The sequence below is a fragment of the Scardinius erythrophthalmus genome (assembly GCF_964197995.2).
Source record: "Scardinius erythrophthalmus genome assembly, chromosome: 1".
Taxonomy (NCBI): Eukaryota; Metazoa; Chordata; class Actinopteri; order Cypriniformes; family Leuciscidae; genus Scardinius; species Scardinius erythrophthalmus.
Window position 1 is genome coordinate 24,957,632 of NC_138221.1, and position 20,700 is coordinate 24,978,331.

Sequence of the window (20,700 nt, forward strand, 5' to 3'; positions counted from 1 at the left end):
ACTTGTCTTCTTTATTATGCTGCATTTTCTGGTCAACAGCCATAAAATTTACCTTAGGGCAGAATGTAACTGCACATTATATATAAGAACATAAAACAAACAAGTATACAACATTACACAATTAGACAAAGTGACACTGACACTGAAAAACATCTATTGTTGTGTTTCTCATGTCACTTCTCAAATGTTTAACTTATTTATTTATTTTTTTGGTAGAACCAAACAATAGTTCAACCCTGAATGAATGTAATTGCCAGGTGGACAATGAGCAGAGAAACAGCTCACATGAAGCTCAAATGCCAAGTGTGTGTTTTCAGCACTAAATAAAGGCACATATGTCATCAGTGGACAGCACAATGGCCAACAAGGAAAGCGAATGTGAGTACACAAAATCTGTGTCCCAATTCAGGAGCTGCATCCTTCGAAGTGCGCGGCCGACGAGGCCTTCGTAGGATGCACCGAGACTTGTTTAAAGTGGAAAGTATAGCCAACTGCGTTATCGCGGTGCAACGAAGGATGTCCCAATTCGAAGGTACTTCGAAGGCTCCTTCAAAATGCCGCCTGCAAATGTGTCCTTCTTTTCCTGTGAATGCAGAATACATCAGAAGGATCCTTCGCAGCCTTGCCTACCCCAGAATTCATTGGCGCCGGAGACGAAATGGCCGAGAAGGCTGCGTCGGCCCGAAACTTCGAAGGACGCAGCCTTTAAAGGAAGCAGCCCCTGAATTGGGACGCAGCTAAAGTCTGCATGAAACTTTCTTGATCAATCTATCTAAAGTGATCTTGGCCACATTCAATTGCAGTTATTATTGACAGTGACAGCTGCATTTGATAATCAAACTAATTGGGTGTTTTAGAGTTTCAGGGACCCACAGAGTGTTTTATGTGTTGCTCAATAATTAGTTCATTTCTAACCATAGAGAACTTAACATTTTTCCTTTCTGGTCACATTTTTCAGTAATATTTCTTAAACTTGTGATTTCTTAAAAAAAAAAAAAAAATAAATAAAGATGGGACATTTAAACAAGAATGTAATTGCTTTTTGCTCTGCAGCAGTTGTTCAGACTTCTCAAAGAAGACTCAGCATGGAAATAAACCCCCCCAAGTGTAAGTATCAATATGAAATGATGAACTGTTTATTGATTTAAATAGCTTGTACTCCTCTTTTCATTACATGATGTGTGTGTAGTGTTTGTTTTGCAGTGGACAGCAGTCCAGATTTAGATAAGACAGTAAGACAATTGAATGACTCGACAGCAAAAAAGGGTGTGATATAAATGTAGTTTTATGTACTTTATAGTTACCGTTAATTATTCAACTTAAATAGATTTGTATCACTTCACTGATAAATCTGTTAAGTTCTTTGTGTTCTTTCTGTGTATTGCAATGTTCTCACAACTGAAGACTATAAAAACAAATTAATAAAGGCTATGCTGTACATTGTATAAAAAAGTATATATATATATATATATATATATATATATATATATATATATATATATATATATATATATATATATATATATATATATATATATAAACAATAAAAAAAAAACAATTTTTGCAGTTGTCAGTAGTCCAGATTTGGATCGCACTGACAGTAAGACCATTTAATTATTTCATTGCAACAAAAAAGTGTGATATAAAACTAATACTGAATTTATATGACACTTTGCAACACTGATCAGATCATTTATTGTGGTGCACTGTGTGGATTAAATTCTGGATTTTTTTTTGTTGTTGTTTATTTAGGTCTAAAGGAGTCGACTCTGACAGTTGTACTGTTTGGAAACTCTGCATCTGTCCAGTTTGAACCTGAAAACATTCTGCTTGGAGAAGACAAGCCATTTAAAACTGTAGAAACACCCAGGATTGTTCCTTTACAAAAGGAGATATCAGAATATCACATCTCCTTGATCAACATGATTGACTTACATGAGACTGACTCTGTGGATCATCTCATCGATCAACTAGTGAATGAACATGAAATCCATGTCTTCATCTTTGTTGTACAACTGGGTCAGTTAACAGATACTGATAAGATGGGTCTTGAATGGCTTCAGAAAGTGTTTGGAGACAAGGTTTTTCAGTTTGTGATCATTCTCTTCACCAACGAGAGAGAAGAAGAGTGTGACACAATAAAAGATTATCTGAAGAAAGACCCTGTTCTGGAGCAACTGCTGGAGAAATGTGGAGGCAGATTTCACTCCTGCAACAAGATGATGAACAACCAATCAGAGATGGGAGACCTGATGAACAAGATTGAGCTTCTGTTTAATGAGAATAATCAGCAGTGTTACACAGGAGAGATGTATAACACAATGCTAAAACAGAGAGAAGGCCTGAAAAACAGTGAATCTCAAAGTGGTAAGAACACAGATTTGGTTTCCTGATGTTTCACATGTTGTTTATTCTGATGTGTTTACCCCTGACTCTATTTTTTGTTTATTCTTTGATTATTACTTTGATTCAAAATTATATAACCATGCAATTACAGAATCAAATATACTAGTACAAATAGACCTACATCTGATACACCAGCTCAATATTATATTTTAAATTTAGTCTAGATTTAGGTTTTAAAATTAATTAATATAATTAGGCTGGGCCGGGTTTCCCGATAACGATGTATCTTAGCTCTTAAGAGCGCTTTCTACGTGCAAGGTTACGAACGCTCGCAGCAATTCCACGAGTGTTTCCCAAAAATGCACTTAACATGAACGCACGAGAACGCGCTCTACGTGCTACTTAAGAGTCGCTGTCCATTCGCGAAGTTCTGAAATATAACCTTATATGGAATCGTATTCTGAACGTTTAACCTAATAATTGTCATCTGTTGTGGATTCAAGACAAGTCTATATAAACACTGACAAAATGGCTGAAAAAAAAGGATACCTTTCAAAAAGATGAAATTAATGTCCTTTTAGAGGAGATAGAGAGAAACAAAGATGTAATTTTTAACAGATTTAAAGGATTTCTTTTATTTTATTTTTTTGTTCATTCATTTAATTTGATTAAAATTATTAGATTATTATAATTATTAAAATTATTATAGATTATTACAATTATAAATCTATTTTTTTTGTTTTGTTTTCTGACCTTTTTATTTGATACATTAATTTAACCAACAACAAAAAAAGAGTAATAAAGTGTACAATAAAGTACAATCAAAACCTTATATTATAATCACATTGCATTTGAATAAAGTTAAAGGTGTAATCTGCCGGTTGTCCTGCAGGTGTCCTCATAAATCTGTCTTCTTACGATGCACTTGGGGATGTACGATTACTCCAGAGCACTCGTAGTTCTACGAAGATTTTCAAGTGCAACTTAAGCTACGATGCTTTTGGGAAACAGACCATAATATTAAGATCAGTCGTACGATCGTTTTTACAATCAACTTAGGCTTACGATGCTTTTGGGAAACGCAGCACTGGTCAGTCAGATTCAGTCTATCTAGATTAGACACTACCTATGTCTGTTTTAAATAATTAAACGTTTGCTTTGAATTCTTTCAACAAACAACATTTATATAAGACTGTCAGGTTTGAGAGACAGACCTAATATTGGTCATATAGGTAGCAGTGATATTAGAATATCATTTGGTTGCCATGACTACTGAAGAAGCCTTAGCTGGTGCTCCTTTTTTCAAAATAAATAAATAATTAATTACATTAATTTGAAGTAATAATAATAATAATAAGACATTATTTTCTTTGAGATATTCTGCTTTAGTCTTAAGGACATAATTATCTCAGAATTTTATGAGATACTTGTATTAACTTTATAATTTGCCAGAACTGTACATTAATTTAAACAGACAACAGCTGTGCAACTGCAACATAACATTAATTTGTACAACAATAATTTTCTAAGCTGTAAAAAGTCTTTCTTTAAAAATGTGTTTTTATTTCTGCTTCCTTAAAGCAGGTTGTTCAGAACCCACAATCAATAAAGAAAGAAAGGAAAACACTACAACATCAGAGACTGGAGAAAAACATGGCGTGAGTGCACATTAAATATTGGCTACATTGATAAAAAAAATATTTACCCTTTTGAAGTTTTCAAGGTAATCAAAATGCTTCTCATGTCTAAATAACAAAAAAAAAAAAAAAAAAAAAGAAATCATAAGAAACAATGGTATAAACCAAATTGGTACTGTATCATTGTTGATGTATCAATGTCTCGGTTACTGGCATAACCATCGTTCCCTGAGAAAGGGAACGGAGATGTTGTGTGGAAACACAGACACTAGTGGTCACTCTTGAGAGCCCCAAACATCTCTGATGTATTCAGAAAAGGCCAATGCCCCTAGACATCCTGGTATATAAGGCGGCCCGGCTGCACTACACACTTTAGGTTTGTTCTGAGGAGACAAGACAGTAGCCGTTTCTCAATGTCAAGGAAGGATCCTCGGAAGCCAGAATTTCGAGGATGCTACGTCATCGACATCCGTCGAAGGACTGTTCCAATGTCGAGGATCCTCGGAATTTCAACCAAGGACTGAGTCCTCCGTTCGAAAAATATCCCATATACAGGAAAGGATGCATATGTGTAGCCTTCGCGCTCTTCACGCTCTCAAATCACCCACAATCCTATGCGCACAGCTTTGCTATCTTGTTCAAAAAATTCAAAATTTCGGACGTTAAGGGAGTCGGATCGTTAACGGCGCAATATGCTTTCAAATATAAGTATATTTACGTTACCAAACATTTGTTTAAAAAAATAATTACATCCATTATGTTATGAGTCAAATTGACCCGCACTGTTTATAAACACACTTGACAGTCAAAGAATCAATATGATTAAAAAGGAGTTTATTGATTTAAAAACGATTATATTGCCCGAGTGAACAGAACTGCGTCCATAGCAACGCTCTGTTTTTCATTTTCACTGACGTAATGACGCACTGACGTGCACTTGCTAGCCTGTTCCAGAGCCGTTGAAAAACCATAGACAGTAGAATGCTAAAGAGGAGCCTCGTCTTGCCTTTGAAGGAAGTGACTTGGAAGGACCAGTCCTGCCAAGGAAGTATCCTTGACATTGAGAAACACCTAGTGTCTCAACCCCTCAGAGGCAGTTCAAGTTGTGGCAGGCAGGACACTACATCTCCGTTCCCTCCATCAGGGAACGAGGATTACGTCAGTAAATGAGACGTTCACTTTCTGTCAGTCACTTTCGATGTTGTGTTGAAATACTGACACTAGATGTCCCTATACTAAAATAACTTGAACTGCCTCAGTGTGCCAACAGCAAGTGCATCTACGCTAACTCACGACCTACCAACAAACTCAGGTACCCAAAGGGGTAGGTTAGCATGTGGAAAACACATTATATGGACTCACCAGAGGGTAGTACTACATAGGGAAGAGTCCCTGTGGCGGGCTCGACCTAACGCGGGCGAGACTACCGGCCTCACAATGACTGGTGATGGAGCTTCCAGGGGAAGACATTGGGTTCACCAAAAGGGAAACTGAACAGTGGAAGAATACATTGTATGGGTCACTGTTAGGGAACCACTACATATACGGAGCACTAGTCAGATTAAGGGCTTATCTGAAGAGGGGAATACCACAAGAAATGCGCATGTAGTGAGTTCCTCTGTCAAACAAAATCTACCACAAAAGTGCTTAAGTGATGGAGAAGGGTGGCCCAGGGTTCACCATTCAATGGAAACTCTAATTAGACCAAAAATGTGCACATTGTCACCTCAGAGAGGGGAAAGGCACTAATGACAAGCACTACACCCAAACAGTTTGTCTGAATTTTACCCGTTATTACTTTAGACTCAAGACAAAACTGTTTCCATGTGTAGATTATAAAATCTGGCAAAAGTATTGGGCATAGCACAGCTTCCAGATCCACATATATTTGCTAATGAAGCACCGTTTGCTAGAGCCGACATGGCTGCTATACCACTGATGGAGTGAGCCCTCACTCCCAGTGGGCACAGTACATTCTGGACCTGGTAAGCTTGGAGAATGGCATCCACAATCCAGTGCGCTATTCTTTGTTTGGAAACAGCCTTCCCCTTCTGCTGATCTTTGAAGCAGACAAAGAGCTGCTCAGATTATATGAAGCTCTGCGTCCAGTCCAGATATATGCGCAGACCACACACTGGACACAACAGAGGCAGGGCTGGGTCTACCTCATCAGAAGGGATTGCTTGCAAGTTCACCACTTGGTCCCTGAAAGGGAGTAGTGGGAACTTTGGACACATATCCAGGCCAGGGTCTCAAGAAATATGGCCAGAAATACAGGCACTAATCACCAAAGGATAAGGCTTGTAGGTCCCCCAACCTCTTGACAGAGGTGAGCGTAACCAAAGAGGGCTCTCTTTATAGAAAGGGCGCTAAGCTCGACTGACTGCAAGAGGCATTGAAGCCAAGAGCCTGAAGTCAATCATCAATCTTCAGCCTAACAGCTGAATTGATGATAGTCCTCTGAAGTCCACCTCGTTCCATCCAGGGACCAGACGTGAAGATTCCAGAGGTCTGGGCACAGGTGCCAGATTGTGCACTGCCACTGAGAAAAAAGGTCCTTCCACAGGGGAATTCAGCAGGAAGTGGCCGACACCATTACTGTGAGCTCAGAGAACCACGTCTTAGGACTTAGGCATCAGGACTTGTTCTTCTTCATCCCTGACTTTGCACAGAGTCTGCGCAATCAGGCTCACAGTGGAAAACACATACTTGCTGAGGCCCCATGGACAACTGTGTGCCAAGGGGGCCCTCCATCAGGGAATATCCCAGTGGACAGTGGGAGGATTCCTGGGAAGTAAACAGGTCTACCTATGCTTCTCTGAATTGACTCCATATCAGCTGGACAACCTGGAAATGGAGTCTCCACTCTCCACAGAGCGTAACTTGTCACGAGAGTGCATCAGCTGCGTGATTGAAGATGCTGATTTACACAACCTTCAAAAGCAAACTGTAGGAATGGTCTATGCCAGTCAGTGGTCTTGGAAGGATCGAGACATGATAGTATGCGTCCTTCAGGTTTATCACCATGAACCAATCTTGATGTTGAACACATCTGCATAAGCACTTTGAACAGAAGATTGTACAGGGTACAGTTCAAAATTTGCAGATCTAAGATTACGCTCACCCAACCTCCTTTCTTGGGTACAATGAAGGGCTGTAAAACCCTTTCTTCATCTAGGCCAAAGAGACAGACTCTAATGTGTCCTTCGCCAGAACGACAGTAATCTCCGCTCAAAGGACAGGAGTGTTCTTACATTGCACAGAGTTGCACAAATAGGACTTTTTCGGTGGAAATTGGAGAATTTTCATCAAGCTCAGTTCCCGTCACTCACGGGGTTCCCCAGGGCTCCCTTCTAGGTTCAACCTTATTTTCTCTCTATTTACTCCCTCTTCTGAGTCCCATAAAGTTTCATATCATATTTACGCCGATGATACTCAGCTTTATTTTACTCTAAAATCAGATACTGATTCAGTGTCCTATTTGCTAGCTTGTTTAGAGGACACTAAGGCTGAATCCCAATTCTCTGTCTTACCCCTTCCCCTTCCCCCTTCCCCTTAGTTTTGCACGTTCATGTGAGAGTAAGGGCTATCCCAATTCTCATTTTGATCAAGGGGTAGGGCTAAGGGGAAGGGGTAAATACCCCTTAAAACCAAGAATTTTCGCGAGCTTACTTGAAACCAAGGGGTACCCAGAATGCACTGCGCAACCGGCAACAAAGGCGGGCATACCATCAAGAAAGTCTCATTTTCGGCTTAAATGATTGATTGAAAAATTATGACAGTCGTGTTTTGTGCTCTACACAGTCATGTACATATATATTTGCAACCATGTTGTTAACTGAAACGTTTTTAAACTTTTTTAAAAATCGCCGGTCTGCTACGCTAGGCTATGCTAATGATACATTGCTGGTTTGCACAATCAGTCCCGCATTTCTCTGACTAATGTCCGGGATTCGGCTTTTGTTTTCTACAGTCGCCATTCATTATGTGTAACGTTTCATTATTTGACACTGACACGTATGTGCCAGCTTTGCAGGTCATATATTCAGCTTCAAACGGATCCCGACTGATACGAAAACACAGGAATTTAAGCAATGCAAAATGCACATAAACCGATCACTTGTTTCACTTGTTTAGAGTTCATGTACGTTAAACACTACACTCAGATTCACCGATTTGAATGAATTCAGTCCGATTGAACTCTGTGCATAATGAATAGCGACGGCAGAAAGCAAAAGCCGAATCCCGGACATTTTAGGTTATCCCGAAATCCAGGCGACATGTCCAGGAAAAAGATACGTGCTTTACATATTTTAACGCGTTGTGTTAGGAGGGAAACAAAATAAGGATAGCTCGCAGCTGAAGTATTAGGCCAGACAGACTCATGGAGGCGATTCACTCGCAATTTATTGACAAATCAAACTCATGCAACTGTCTGCCACACGCTCCACCTTGCCTTCCACAGCGTCACTCAATAGCCGCGTTTCCACTGTCGGGCCAGGGCCGGGCCGTGCTAGTGCGTGCCAGGGCCAGTCGCGTTTCCACTGTCACTTCCGGGGCTTGATCGGGGCTTACTCGGGGCCAACGGCCAGAGCGGGCCAGCTCGGGCTAGAGGAGTGGTTACCAACAGAGGAGGAGTTTACCGTTGGGAGACGGCAGCGCCGGATGATTCTGTCAGCATTAAAGACTTAAAAATAAAACAATTTAAATCACGTTCATGTTTGAATGCCTTCTGTTTGTGATGCAAAAGACTATGCGCGCTAGCCGTTACCATAGTAAACACTTCCAACTTCCTCTGTTTCTCTGACTGAAAATATCTGTATGGGAGTCGAGAGAGTGCTAAAGCTCCTCAGGTCGTATGGCGTATCATATTTGTAGAAATTATATTTTTTTCTAAATGTGATGTAAATATGTCCTGTAACTAAGTTACCAGATAGGCTAAAGAAACAGACGCGACTGAAAAGTAAGTGTGTCCTCTTTCTTTTGTGAAATAGACCTAACGGTAATTTATTTCTGAGTGACTAATGTGCAATTTTTACATAAATTAATTCATTATGATCAATGTATCACTTTTTATTGTTAACCTGTCGTAAAACATCGATGCTTGGGTTTTAAATATTCAAGTAGCTGCTAAACAAACAAACAAAAAAAGCTAGCAAACGGCCGCTTTTATTGTGTTTGTTTTCAACGCTGTTTCCAGTGATTTCTGATTAGTTTTCTGATAAAACTTCCATTTGTTGGTGAAATGATGGGTTAGTGTGACGTTGTCCCAGGGAGGCGTGTTACGGGCGTGTTTTAGTGAAGCACTGTGGAGCTTCTGGCCCGACAGTGGAAACGCATGCCCGGTGCTATTGGCCCGAGGCCATTAGCCCGGCACGGCCCGTTTAAAGCCCTGGCCCGGCCCTGGCCCGACAGTGGAAACGCGGCTAATAAAACAAAGCAAGAATAATGAGCATCAACACAGAAATGACCCACATACATGGGGTTGTTCGAGTCGCATGGCACAATACCATTACAGCCCGTTCAACAGAGAGTGCGCAGCTCTTAAAGGGGCCATACTTATTTCCACTTGTTACAATATACTGTCCAGTATCACACAGGGACGCCGGAGTATGATGTATGATGATGTAACCAAGTGGCGTCTCACTTCATAAGGGTATGTTTTCAACCCTAGCGCTTACCACTCGGTTTCGAGGGACAAGGGCTAGAGGTAAGACGAAGGGGTAGGGGTAGGGGAAGGGGTAAGACAGAGAATTGGGATGCAGCCTTAGACTTGAATGGACAACAATTTCCTTCAACTAAATCAGAAAGAGACTAAAGTTATGCTGTTTGGCCTTTCACAGCTTTTAAATAATTTAAGTCATACCCTGGGCCCCCTTCAATATAACATTTGTGATAAAGTAAAAAATCTGAAAGTTACCCTTGATCCTGAGTTAAAATTTGACAAACAAATCAGCTCAGTCAAATCAGCCAGTGTTCTGCAGCTTAGGGGACTTTGTAAGCCCAAAAAAGTTTTTTTTCTGATTTGGAGACTGTTATCCATGCATTCATCTCAACAAGACTGGACTATTGTAATGCTCTATATGCTGGAATTAATCAGTCCTCTCTTTTGCACCTACAACTGATAGAGAATGCTGCGGCTTTCTTTTTTGACAGGGATAAAAAAGAGGGAACATTAAATTCAGCAAGCACTTCTTTGTCTAGGTAAATGGAAGTTGCTTCGCATAGACAAGAGGCACTGGCTTAGGCACAGAAGAAAAACAACAACAGTGTGTAGTGCAGCAGGCTCGCCTTACATACCTGTATGTCTGGGGGCATGGCTTGGCATGCAAATTCCACAAACCAATTCCAGTGGCAGCAATTTCCAATATATCAGAGGTGTTGGTATTTCGAAATAAAGTCGAAAATGACCGATAGAAAGGGAACCCCAAATACTTTATTTGTTATAGATTAGATTTATTTTAGATTTTACACTTTGCATTTGCCTAAATAGAAGCAACTCTTGGTTTTGGGAACTGTTTGTTTTTAAAAGTAGTTTGCTTTAGAATTGTGCTTTTAACATGTTTCATTAAATTTAGAAAAACAAATTTAGAAGCGAAGCGAAATTTTGAAATGTAATGTTGTACTTGTTCAAACACTTGTTTTGATTTCTTCAAAATAAGCCACATTTTTCTACAAATGATTATCTTAATAAACGAGAAATTTGTATCATAATACTTGCTATACTGGACGTACAGTAGAAACACTGTAGTAAAAATGTTGCAATGTTCAAAATGTTCAGAGCTTACTCTGAAAAACCTGACTAAAATGTGCTTAAGGAATTTTGAGAAAACGATTTATCACAATTGCGACTTGTGAAACTGAAACATAGGAATAGTGTTTATAGTTTGACTGTTTTATTTCACTAAATGACATTATGGTTTTTGATGTTTGGTTAAAATAAATGGATTCTAATGTGTAAGCAAATAAGAAAAACGTCTCGGTTACTGATGTAACCCTCGTTCCCTGAAGGAGGGAACGGGAGATGTAACGTCGACTTGACGACGTAATTGGGATCACTTCAGAGAGCCCTATCAACTTCGAGTATCTACAGAACAAGCCAATGAATGTTGGCGTGCGTGAACGCGTCACGCGCCCCCGCCCCGCCGCGCGGGTATAAACAGAAGGTGGGCGCACGCACACATTGTTTTTCGCTGAGGAGCCGAGATTTGTGACGGCCATGCAGCAATGGTCAGCAACGGTGGCGACGGGACGTTACGTCTCCCGTTCCCTCCTTCAGGGAACGAAGGTTACATCAGTAACCGAGACGTTGCCTTTCAGTTGCTCACGTTCGACGTAACGTTGACGTGACGACGTAATTGGGATCCCATGGAAAACGCCACGGTTGCTGCCACATCCAGCGCCCTACGCAAGACTCTCAGACCCCCAACTGCTGGGGCGGAAGACCTGCGTAGAGGGAGTTCAACTGCTGTTCCATTATACCCCACACAGTGGAACTCTTGGATAATACTGGGAAAGCGTACCTTTCCAGGGGAAAGAACGCTGCGGAGCCACATCCTGCCCGAAGGGAGGTGACATGTAAAGAATACACATATGGACTGGCCGACGGGGCAGTGCGACATATGGAATGTCACTGGGGTGGCTCCAACCGAAGGGGGAGACACACCGGACAGTGACGGCAGAGCAGACTCTGCCGAGGGAAGACACGGGCTCACCGCAGGGAGCTGGTCGTGGAAGAATACACATATGGGATCGCCGCAGGGATCGCACATATGGAACCCAGCCTAGCACAAGTTACACAAGCATACGAACGCTAGGCCTGGCGTCGGACGCTCCGCAACGTCCGACTGCCGAAGGGGTGCGGAGGAACTCACAAGGTTCGCCAATGGGGAACTCGACTGGAGTAAAAAGCGCACGTATCCTTTCCTAGGAAGGGAGTGGCGCAGCAAGCCGACACTAGAGCGGGAACTTCGGTGTTACCGGCTAGTAGAAGCGAGCACACAGGAAGAAACCGGCTCAACACGTAAGCTATAAAACCTAGCGAACGTGTTAGGTGTCGCCCAGCCCGCAGCTCTACAGATGTCTGTCAGCGAGGCGCTGTGTGCCAGCGCCCAGGAAGAAGCGACACTCCTAGTGGAGTGGGCTTTCAACCCAGGCGGGCAAGGCACGCCTTGGGCTTCGTAAGCCAAGGCGATGGCATCCACTATCCAGTGGGCCATCCTCTGCTTGGAGACAGCCTTCCCTTTCTGCTGGCCTCCGTAACAGACAAAGAGCTGATCTGAGGTCCTGAGGCTTTGCGTTCTGTCCACGTACAGACGCAGAGCGCGAACGGGACAGAGAAAAGCCAGGGCTGGGTCTGCCTCCTCCACAAGCTGAGAGTTTGGCGACAGTGCGGAGTCACTTGGACCCAGCACGAGCCGCTCTGCCACGCCCATCTCGGGACTCGATCATGAAGCAATCCGAGCGGCGTAACCGCGGCTGCAGATGCCATATGCCCCAGGAGCCTCTGAAACAGTTTCAGTGGTGCCGCTGTTCTGCGTTTGAGCGTGCTCATGCAGTTCAACACTGACTGGACACGGGCCTCGGTGAGGCGCGCTGTCATGCTGATCGAGTCCAACTCCATACCGAGAAAAGAGATCCTCTGCCCGGGGGTGAGTTTGCTCTTTTCACAGTTGACCCGAAACCCTAGGTGGCTGAGGTGACTGAGCACCATGTCCCTGTGTTCGCACAACTGCTCTCTCGACTGGGCCAGAATAAGCCAGTCGTCGAGGTAGTTGAGGATGCAAACACCACGCTCGCACATGGGAGCAATGGCCGCCTCCGCGACTTTCGTGAAGACGCGGGGCGACAGGGCCAGCCCGAAGGGTAAGACTTTGTACTGATATGCCCGTCCCTCGAACGCAAAGCGGAGAAACGGTCTGTGTCGAGGGAGAATCGAGACATGAGAGTACGCGTCCTTCAGGTCGATCGCTGCAAACCAATCTTGGGGACGGATGCATTTGAAAATGCGGTTCTGCGTAAGCATCTTGAACGGTAGCCTGTAAAGGGACCGGTTCAGGACGCGCAGCTTTCCCTTTTCTTCCCTTTCCCCACCACCTTTCTTGGGTTCAATGAAGTACGGGCTGTAGAAGCCGGTCTTCATATCGGCTGGAGGGACCGGCTCGATCGCGTCCTTCGCCAGTAGGACTGCGATCTCTGCCCTGAGCCAGGGGGCATTGTCCGCCAGAACACGGGTGAATAGGATGCCCTTGAAAGCAGGGGGGCGCCGGGCGAACTGAATCGCATAGCCGAGTCTGATGGTATGGATGAGCTAGCGAGACGGGCTGGGAAGCGTTAACCAGGCTCCCAGAGACCGAGCAAGCGGGACCAAGGGCACCACAGACGTACTCGGGGTGGGGCAGCGCGGCGGAATGCAGGGACATGACTCGGACGGCACAGCGGCCCGAAGTGGGGTCTGAGTGAGTGGTGCAACACATACCTGCTTCCGTCGAAGGGCAGAGTGAGTGTGCGGAGGCATCAGTGCGTCCAGGACACAGCCACTGCTGCGTACTGGCGATGAAAGAGGGGCTCGGGAGTGACAAGGCATGGCAGCGTCGTCGACTGCCAAGCGCGCCCTCTTGGGGCCCAAAGGTTTCAGAAATTGCTCTTTCTTTGAAAATGTGGGTACCGAACAAAAAGAAAAGGAAACAAAAGATTCTCCGCCCAGCCCTCCACCGGGGGAAGGAGTGGCACCTTCGCCATCTCCTGAAGAGAAACTTGATCCACCTCTGGGCCGCCCGTCTCAGAGTCGTTTGCACCGTCGCTTGCCTCCTGGTTTGGCAGCGGCCTGGACGGGCGGGGTCGGCTTCCTACGGCTTGCTCCGCGCTGAGGCCTGGATGGTTGCTGCTGCTGGGGCTTAGCGGGAGCGGAGGACGCCGCAGAAGGCCGACCTCGGCGACGAGTAGACGGAGGGTCTGCGGCCGGCGGACGGGTGGGAGCAGCAGCGGTCCGCCGGGGCAGGATGTGTCGGATGGCCTCCGTCTGCTTCTGTGCGGCCGAGAACTGCTGGGCAAAGCTCTCGACCGCGTCGCCGAACAACCCAACCTGGGAAAGAGGGGCATCCAGGAACCGATATTTATCGGTGTCCCTCATATCCGCCAGGTTGAGCCAAAGGTGGCGCTCCTGGACCACCAAGGTGGACATCGCCTGACCGACTGAACGTGCGGTTTCCTTCGTCGCCCGTAGGGCGAGGTTGGTTGCCACACGGAGCTCCCGAAGGAGCTCTGGGTCAGAACCACCCTCGTTCATGTCCATGAGCGCCTGGGCCTGGTGGACCTGCAAGAACGCCATGGCATGGAGGGCGGAAGCAGCCTGTCCACAGGCCTTGCAAGCCCTCGCCGTTAGACCGGACGAGAACTTACCGGCCCTGGACGGGAGGCGTGGATTACCCCGCCAAGAGGAAGCGAATGCCGGACACAGTTGTATCGCGACGGCCCGCTCCGCTGGGGGGATATCCACATACCCCTTAGCTGCCCCGCCGTCGAGGGTGGCGAGGGGGGAGGAGCCACTAGAACGGCTTCGGGCACTATACGGTGCCTTCCACGTCCTAGTAAGCTCCTCATGCACCTCCGGAAAGAAAGGTACCGGGGCGGCGCACTGAGAACCAGCACGGCCCGCCCCGAGAAACCAATCGTCCAACCGAGAAGGTTCGGGACGTGGTGGAGGGTTCCACGCAAGCCCAATCTTCTCGGCGGCCCGGGAAAGCATAGCGGTTGGTCGTTCCGGAGAAGGACTAAGACGTTCACTAAGGGGCCCCAATGGCAACAGCGCTTGTGAGGCGTGAGGGGCCCGCGGAGATTGACTCGACGGGGAAGCCCTCACGGTAATCCTCAGATCACCCTAGTCATGCGCCGAAGTAGGTCTATTCTGCGGGGCAGAATAAACACTAGATCGGGGCATAGGCGAGGGGACTGCACCTCCCTTGAGGTAAGCGAGTCTCGATCTTAGCGCTGAGATAGTCATATTCCCGCAATGGGAACACGAACTATCCACAAAAGCTGCCTCAGCGTGTTGAATGCCCAAACACGAGAGGCAACTACTGTGGCCATCTGCTGGCGCCAGGGAACGACGGCATCCAGAAACGCACAAGCGGAATGACATCTTGAAAAAGACGCAGGGTCACGCTTGTGTTGCTCTTTTAGTGAAAACAAAAAAAATAGAAAAATAACTCTCTCAGTGCTGAGGCACCCAGGGGTAGCCGCGGTGTGAATGAACACACGGGGAAATGCCCACCGAACCGACACACACACACACAAACACAGAACAATAGTGCTGTGAAAACAGCAGTTGTGAGCTGCAATGCTCGCGGCCACCGCTGATCGCACCGTCACACCAACACAAGGAGAGTCCTCTTCTCGTTTTCAAAGGCAGTCTTTTCCTGTAGAGTTCGGAAGTGAAAGCAAAAGCTCGGCTCCGAAGTGAAAGACAATGTGTGCGTGCGCCCGCTTCCTGTTTATACCCGCGCGGCGGGGCGGGGGCGCATGACGCATTGCCTGTTCTGTAGATACTCGAAGTTGATAGGGCTCTCTGAAGTGATCCCAATTACGTCGTCACGTCGACGTTACGTCGAACGAGAGCGACTGAAAGGGAACTGTAAGAGTACAAAACAATTGAACTGACATTGGGTTTTGCTAGATTGATTTCTTTTGTACAAAATTCAACATTCTCACAAAATCTAAGAATTGTTAGATTAGAATGATTGTATTGTTCAGTTCTTTAAAACCACTAATCAACATAGATGTTGTTTATTTATCTAACAGGGAAAAAACAAAGACATGGAAACAACAGTCAGACCAGATCAATGCCTCCAACAGGATGATACTAAACAAATGAATCTATTTCACAGACTGCATCTTGAAGGCAGACAACACAATAAACTGAGAACTGCAGATGTTCTTCAGTTAACAGCACATTCATTACAATCACATGAATCTTGTGCTGAAGAGGAGCTGATTCAGACTTTCCTTCAAAAACTCCTGATGATGGACTACAGAGCGAGATACATAAATATTAATAAGGGTAAAGAACAGGATCAAACACAACAAAGAGACAACAACTCTGAAAATGAGGGTGATATTTTTGATGATGTTTTTAAAGATGTAACTTCATCCAAGAAAGGAACAAGTGTATCTGAGCAAATTCACCCGATGGATGTTCAGATGGCTGTGTTTCATTGTGCTGATGGTTTCCTGAAGCAGCTGGTGGTCACTAAACTGTCCCAGTGTCAGTACGCTCTGCCTCTGCTTGTTCCTGATCCAGACACACAACAGATTGAGTTTCCTCTCTGGACATTCAAACAAATCAACAAGAGCTGGAAGATGAGAAACACAAACAATGAGATTATCAGTCAAACCCATCCGGTCTACAAGGCACAAACTCCAATGGTGTCTTTCTTCAGGTTTGGCTCTGTGTCTTCATCCAAGTCTCAGCTGATGAACAGTCTTATCAATGAGAAACACAACACGTTCTTCCACAGGAACTGCCCAGGTAGCAGCAAAACCAGAGTCCTGATGGATGGAGTGGTGGAGATCGCCTGGTTCTGCCCCTCTGGGAAAAACACGGATAAATTCACTGACTGTGTTGCGTTCTGTAATCTACACGGTGATGCAGGAGACCATGAGAAACAGATGCAGATCCTCACTAAAATGGCCTCAGCCAATGTTGTTATTCTACCACGACTCGACAGGCATGACAAAAGTACAGCAATAATCCAAAACCTGTACAAGGACCAAAAGCCACTAATTTTTCTTTTTACAGAAGATGAATCTGCAGTAAATGAGATGAAGAAAGGGAAATTCAAAATTGGTCTGAAAGACAGAAATCAGTCAGAAGTATCTGAAGAACTCAGAAGAGCTATCAATGATTGTCTCTCAGAATCATCTTCCTCTTTCAGACTTGAAGATTTGTCCAAACACTCAGACATCAGAGTAGATGAGGAAGATGATGATGACTGCAGGAGAGGAAGAGAAGCAGCACAGCAGATGATGAGTTTACTGGAGAAGAAAGATCTGACAGAAATAAAAGAATCATTTCTGCCTCATCAGGGGAAACTGTGGCATCAGTGGTGTCAGAAGAACAAAGAACTACATCGACCTCGAGCAAATGAGACAGAAATGGACATCAGTAGAAAACACACAGAAATGAAAGAAATACGTGAAAAGCAGCATGAATCTGACATCAGTGAGTTTATGAAATACTTTATAAATGAAACTGACTCAGATTCTGCAAATAAAAACATATTTTTTCTGAAATTGCTTGAAATACACCTGGATGAATATATCTCTGCTGACCTTTCTGCCATACATAAAAAATATGATGAAAAGTGGTCAACAGTTGTAAGACTGAAAGAGAATTATGATAAATCCAAGGAACTGACAACTGAACAAGCAGAACTTGAGAGAATATCTGAGGAACTTCAAGTCGCAGCCTTTGGTTTGCAGCACATCATGAGGGAGATCGGTCAGATCTATGAATCATGTTCATCTGTGAAGAACAAGAAAGACCTGCAGATTAAATTCTCTTCTCTCCCAAGTCTTGCAGCAATGATGATGATCTCTGGATTTCCAATGGAGCTGATGGATGGAGATGCTGCTCATGTTCCTGTGATCTGGATCTCTGCTGTTCTAGATGAACTCATTCAGAAACTGGGAGACCAGACCAGAGTCTTTGTGCTGTCAGTTTTAGGGCTTCAGAGCTCTGGGAAATCCACCATGCTGAATGCCATGTTTGGACTCCAGTTTGCCGTCAGTGCTGGCAGGTGCACCAGAGGAGCTTTCATGCAGCTGGTCAGATTGTCAGACGAGATGAAAACACAGATGAACTTTGACTATATTCTGGTTGTTGATACTGAGGGTCTAAATGCTCTAGAACTGGCTGGAAGATCAACAAGACATCATGACAATGAATTGGCAACATTTGTTGTTGGTCTTGCAAACCTGACCTTGATCAACATCTTTGGAGAAAACCCATCTGAGATGCAGGACATTCTTCAGATTGTTATTCAGGTCCTTATGAGGATGAAGAAGGTCAGACTGAATCCCAGCTGTGTGTTTGTGCATCAGAACGTCTCAGACGTCACAGCTGGAGAGAAAAATAAGGAGGGAAGGAGACGACTGCAGGAGACACTGGATGAGATGACAAAACTTGCTGCTGAAGAGGAAGTCTATGATGCAGAATATTTCAGTGATGTCATTAGATTTGATGCACGGAATGATGTAAAGTATTTTGCTCATCTTTGGGAGGGAAACCCACCGATGGCACCACCAAACCCAAACTACTGTGAGAATATTCAAGAACTAAAGGAAACTATTGTGTCTCATGCAGCAAAATCAGATCAAATAATGCTGACACATTTAAAAGATCGTATTAAAGATCTCTGGGAGGCTTTACTGAAGGAGCAATTCGTCTTCAGTTTCAGAAATTCTCTGGAGATTTCAGCCTACAGGAAACTGGAGACCGAATACAGCAAGTGGTCCTGGAGTCTTCGCAGTGCCATGATGGAAACTGAGAACAAAATACACAACAAAATAGAAAATGAAGCAATTCATGAGGTTGAGGAAACTATTCTTCAAAGAGAACTGAAGGAGACAAGTGAAGAAGTGGAGAAATCAATAACAGAATTCTTTGACACAGACAAAGATAAAGATATACTGATTCACTGGAAAACATCATTTGAAATAAAAATCAAAGATGTTCAGGAAACCATTGTGAGAGAAACAAAGAGGAAATTAAATGAGATTCTTCAACAGCGAGACCTAAAGAAAAAGATTGATGCTCTGAAGACACATCATGAAAACACTCTCTATGAAAAGAGCAAAACACTTGCCTTAAAACTCAAAGACAAAGCAAATGATGAAGAAACACTGAAGAAAGAATTTGATGTGTTTTGGAAACAGTATGTAAAGAAGATCATCACAGACACTCCTGCAATCAAAGACATTGACATTCTGAAAGATGTTAAAAGGCTCCTCAATGACATCCATCAGGGATGTCTCCCTGTAGACCACAGAAACGATGATAGTGAATACAATATTTTCAATGTGTTGAGCTTTTCAGAGTATGTTATTTTCAAAAGGTCTACAAAAAAAGAGATGCAAGATGCTGTAAAGGATGCTTGCCAAACAGTTACAGGAACATCTGGATCTACTCAAACTCTGTCTCCAGAGAATGAAGCTGAAATCAAGTCATTAGTCACAGATGTTGAACAGAAAACAAAAAGAATGATTCAGTCATTTAACATTTCAAAGATGGGCTACAACATCAGCTGCATTCAAAAGCTCACAGGTTACATCAAGAGGAGAGTAGCAGAACATCAGGAAGGACCAGTGAATTATAAGTTCAAGAATGATTTCTTCATGATTTTAGTTTTATCTATCTGTAAGAGAGCAAACAAGATGATCTCTGACCAACAAAGACTGTTCAAGGAAGCCAATGATCCTGTTCTCTATTTAGAGAGGAAGAGAGCAGAGTACTATAGTATTTTCCAGAAATACTGTCATGGAGCAACATCAGCTGCCATTTTTGGAGAGATCATCTGTCAGAAACTTAAAGTGCCCATTGAGCAGAGTGTCTACAAGAAGACTGCCAGAGATCTGGCTGGTGAAATGAGATCAAACTGTGAATCACTGAATGGAAACAGATCAAATCTGGAGAAACACATCCTGAAAACACTGGCAGAAGAGGAGGGTTTTAAAAAATACATGAACTACATTGATAATCCCAGTCATCACTTCAAGGATTTCATCAGAGATGAAGTCAGTTGGTACATCACTGATAAGTTTAGTGTCAGTGTTTTACGCAAGATGAAGGAGAACATTAAACTCCTGCAGCAGAAGATCATGGAAGCAGCATGTGAATCTACTGAACATGTTCAAGTGAACAGTGGAGATGTTGGTTTGTGGTTGAAGAGATTCACACAGCAGCTCTCAGATGTGCTGATCTTCTCTGAAAAAGACCTCAGCGGAGTCAAACATGATGATGTTGATGATTTCATCCTCCTAGAAGATGTGATAAGACAAGAACTTCTTTCTATAGTGTCAGACATCAGCAGTAGATTCAACAAAAATACTTTTCCAGAAAATCTGGACTATAGATTCAGACCAGATGAGATACTGTTTGATCACTTATGTCAGTGCTGTTGGGTTCAGTGTCTGTTCTGTAGAGCCATCTGCACCAATACCATAGAAAACCATGATGGAGATCACAGTGTTTCATTTCATCGTGTTATTGGACTAAGCGGAATATATTACTCTAATACAGAACACCTGTCTGCCCATATCTGCACATCAGCAGTAGCAAACAGCAATCTATATTTTTATCCCAATGAATCACAAAAAGTTCTCTGGAAAGATTACAGAACAGCAGGAGAAGATTATGCAAAGTGGAGCATCACTCCTGATCTCTCTGAACTGCCCTACTGGAAGTGGTTTGTGTGCAGATTCCAGAAAGATCTGGAAAAACACTACAGTAAAACATTTGATGGACAGGGTAAGATACCAGATGAATGGAAAAAATACTCAAAACAGGAAGCTCTAGAAAGTTTGGATAAATACATTTAGTTCCTCATTTGCAAGTCGCTGGATAAAAGAGTCTGCTAAATGAAAACTTTTAATTTAGTTAAACAAGTCTTAGGTCTTTGATTTATAGAACACAGTTTGAAACATTTGATCCTCAGTTCGC

At 43.8% G+C, this 20,700-nt stretch overlaps 1 protein-coding gene across 1 annotated transcript; it reads left to right on the top strand.

Annotated features, from left to right (window-relative positions):
* Positions 1-1,062: 1,062 nt before the first annotated feature.
* Positions 1,063-20,700, top strand: LOC308697200 (interferon-induced very large GTPase 1-like). The gene is made up of 4 exons (XM_081376343.1): positions 1,063-1,107; positions 1,753-2,367; positions 3,928-4,004; positions 15,783-20,700. The coding sequence occupies exons 1-4, from the start codon at positions 1,086-1,088 to the stop codon at positions 20,577-20,579; spliced, it is 5,511 nt and encodes a 1,836-aa protein (XP_081232469.1). The 5' UTR covers positions 1,063-1,085; the 3' UTR covers positions 20,580-20,700.

Coding starts and splice junctions, on each gene's coding strand:
- LOC308697200 (XM_081376343.1), top strand. CDS start 1,086: ATGGAAATAAACCCCCCCAAGT. Junction 2,368..3,927: donor AAACAGTGAATCTCAAAGTG/GTAAGAACACAG, acceptor GCTTCCTTAAAG/CAGGTTGTTCAGAACCCACA. Junction 4,005..15,782: donor AGACTGGAGAAAAACATGGC/GTGAGTGCACAT, acceptor TTTATCTAACAG/GGAAAAAACAAAGACATGGA.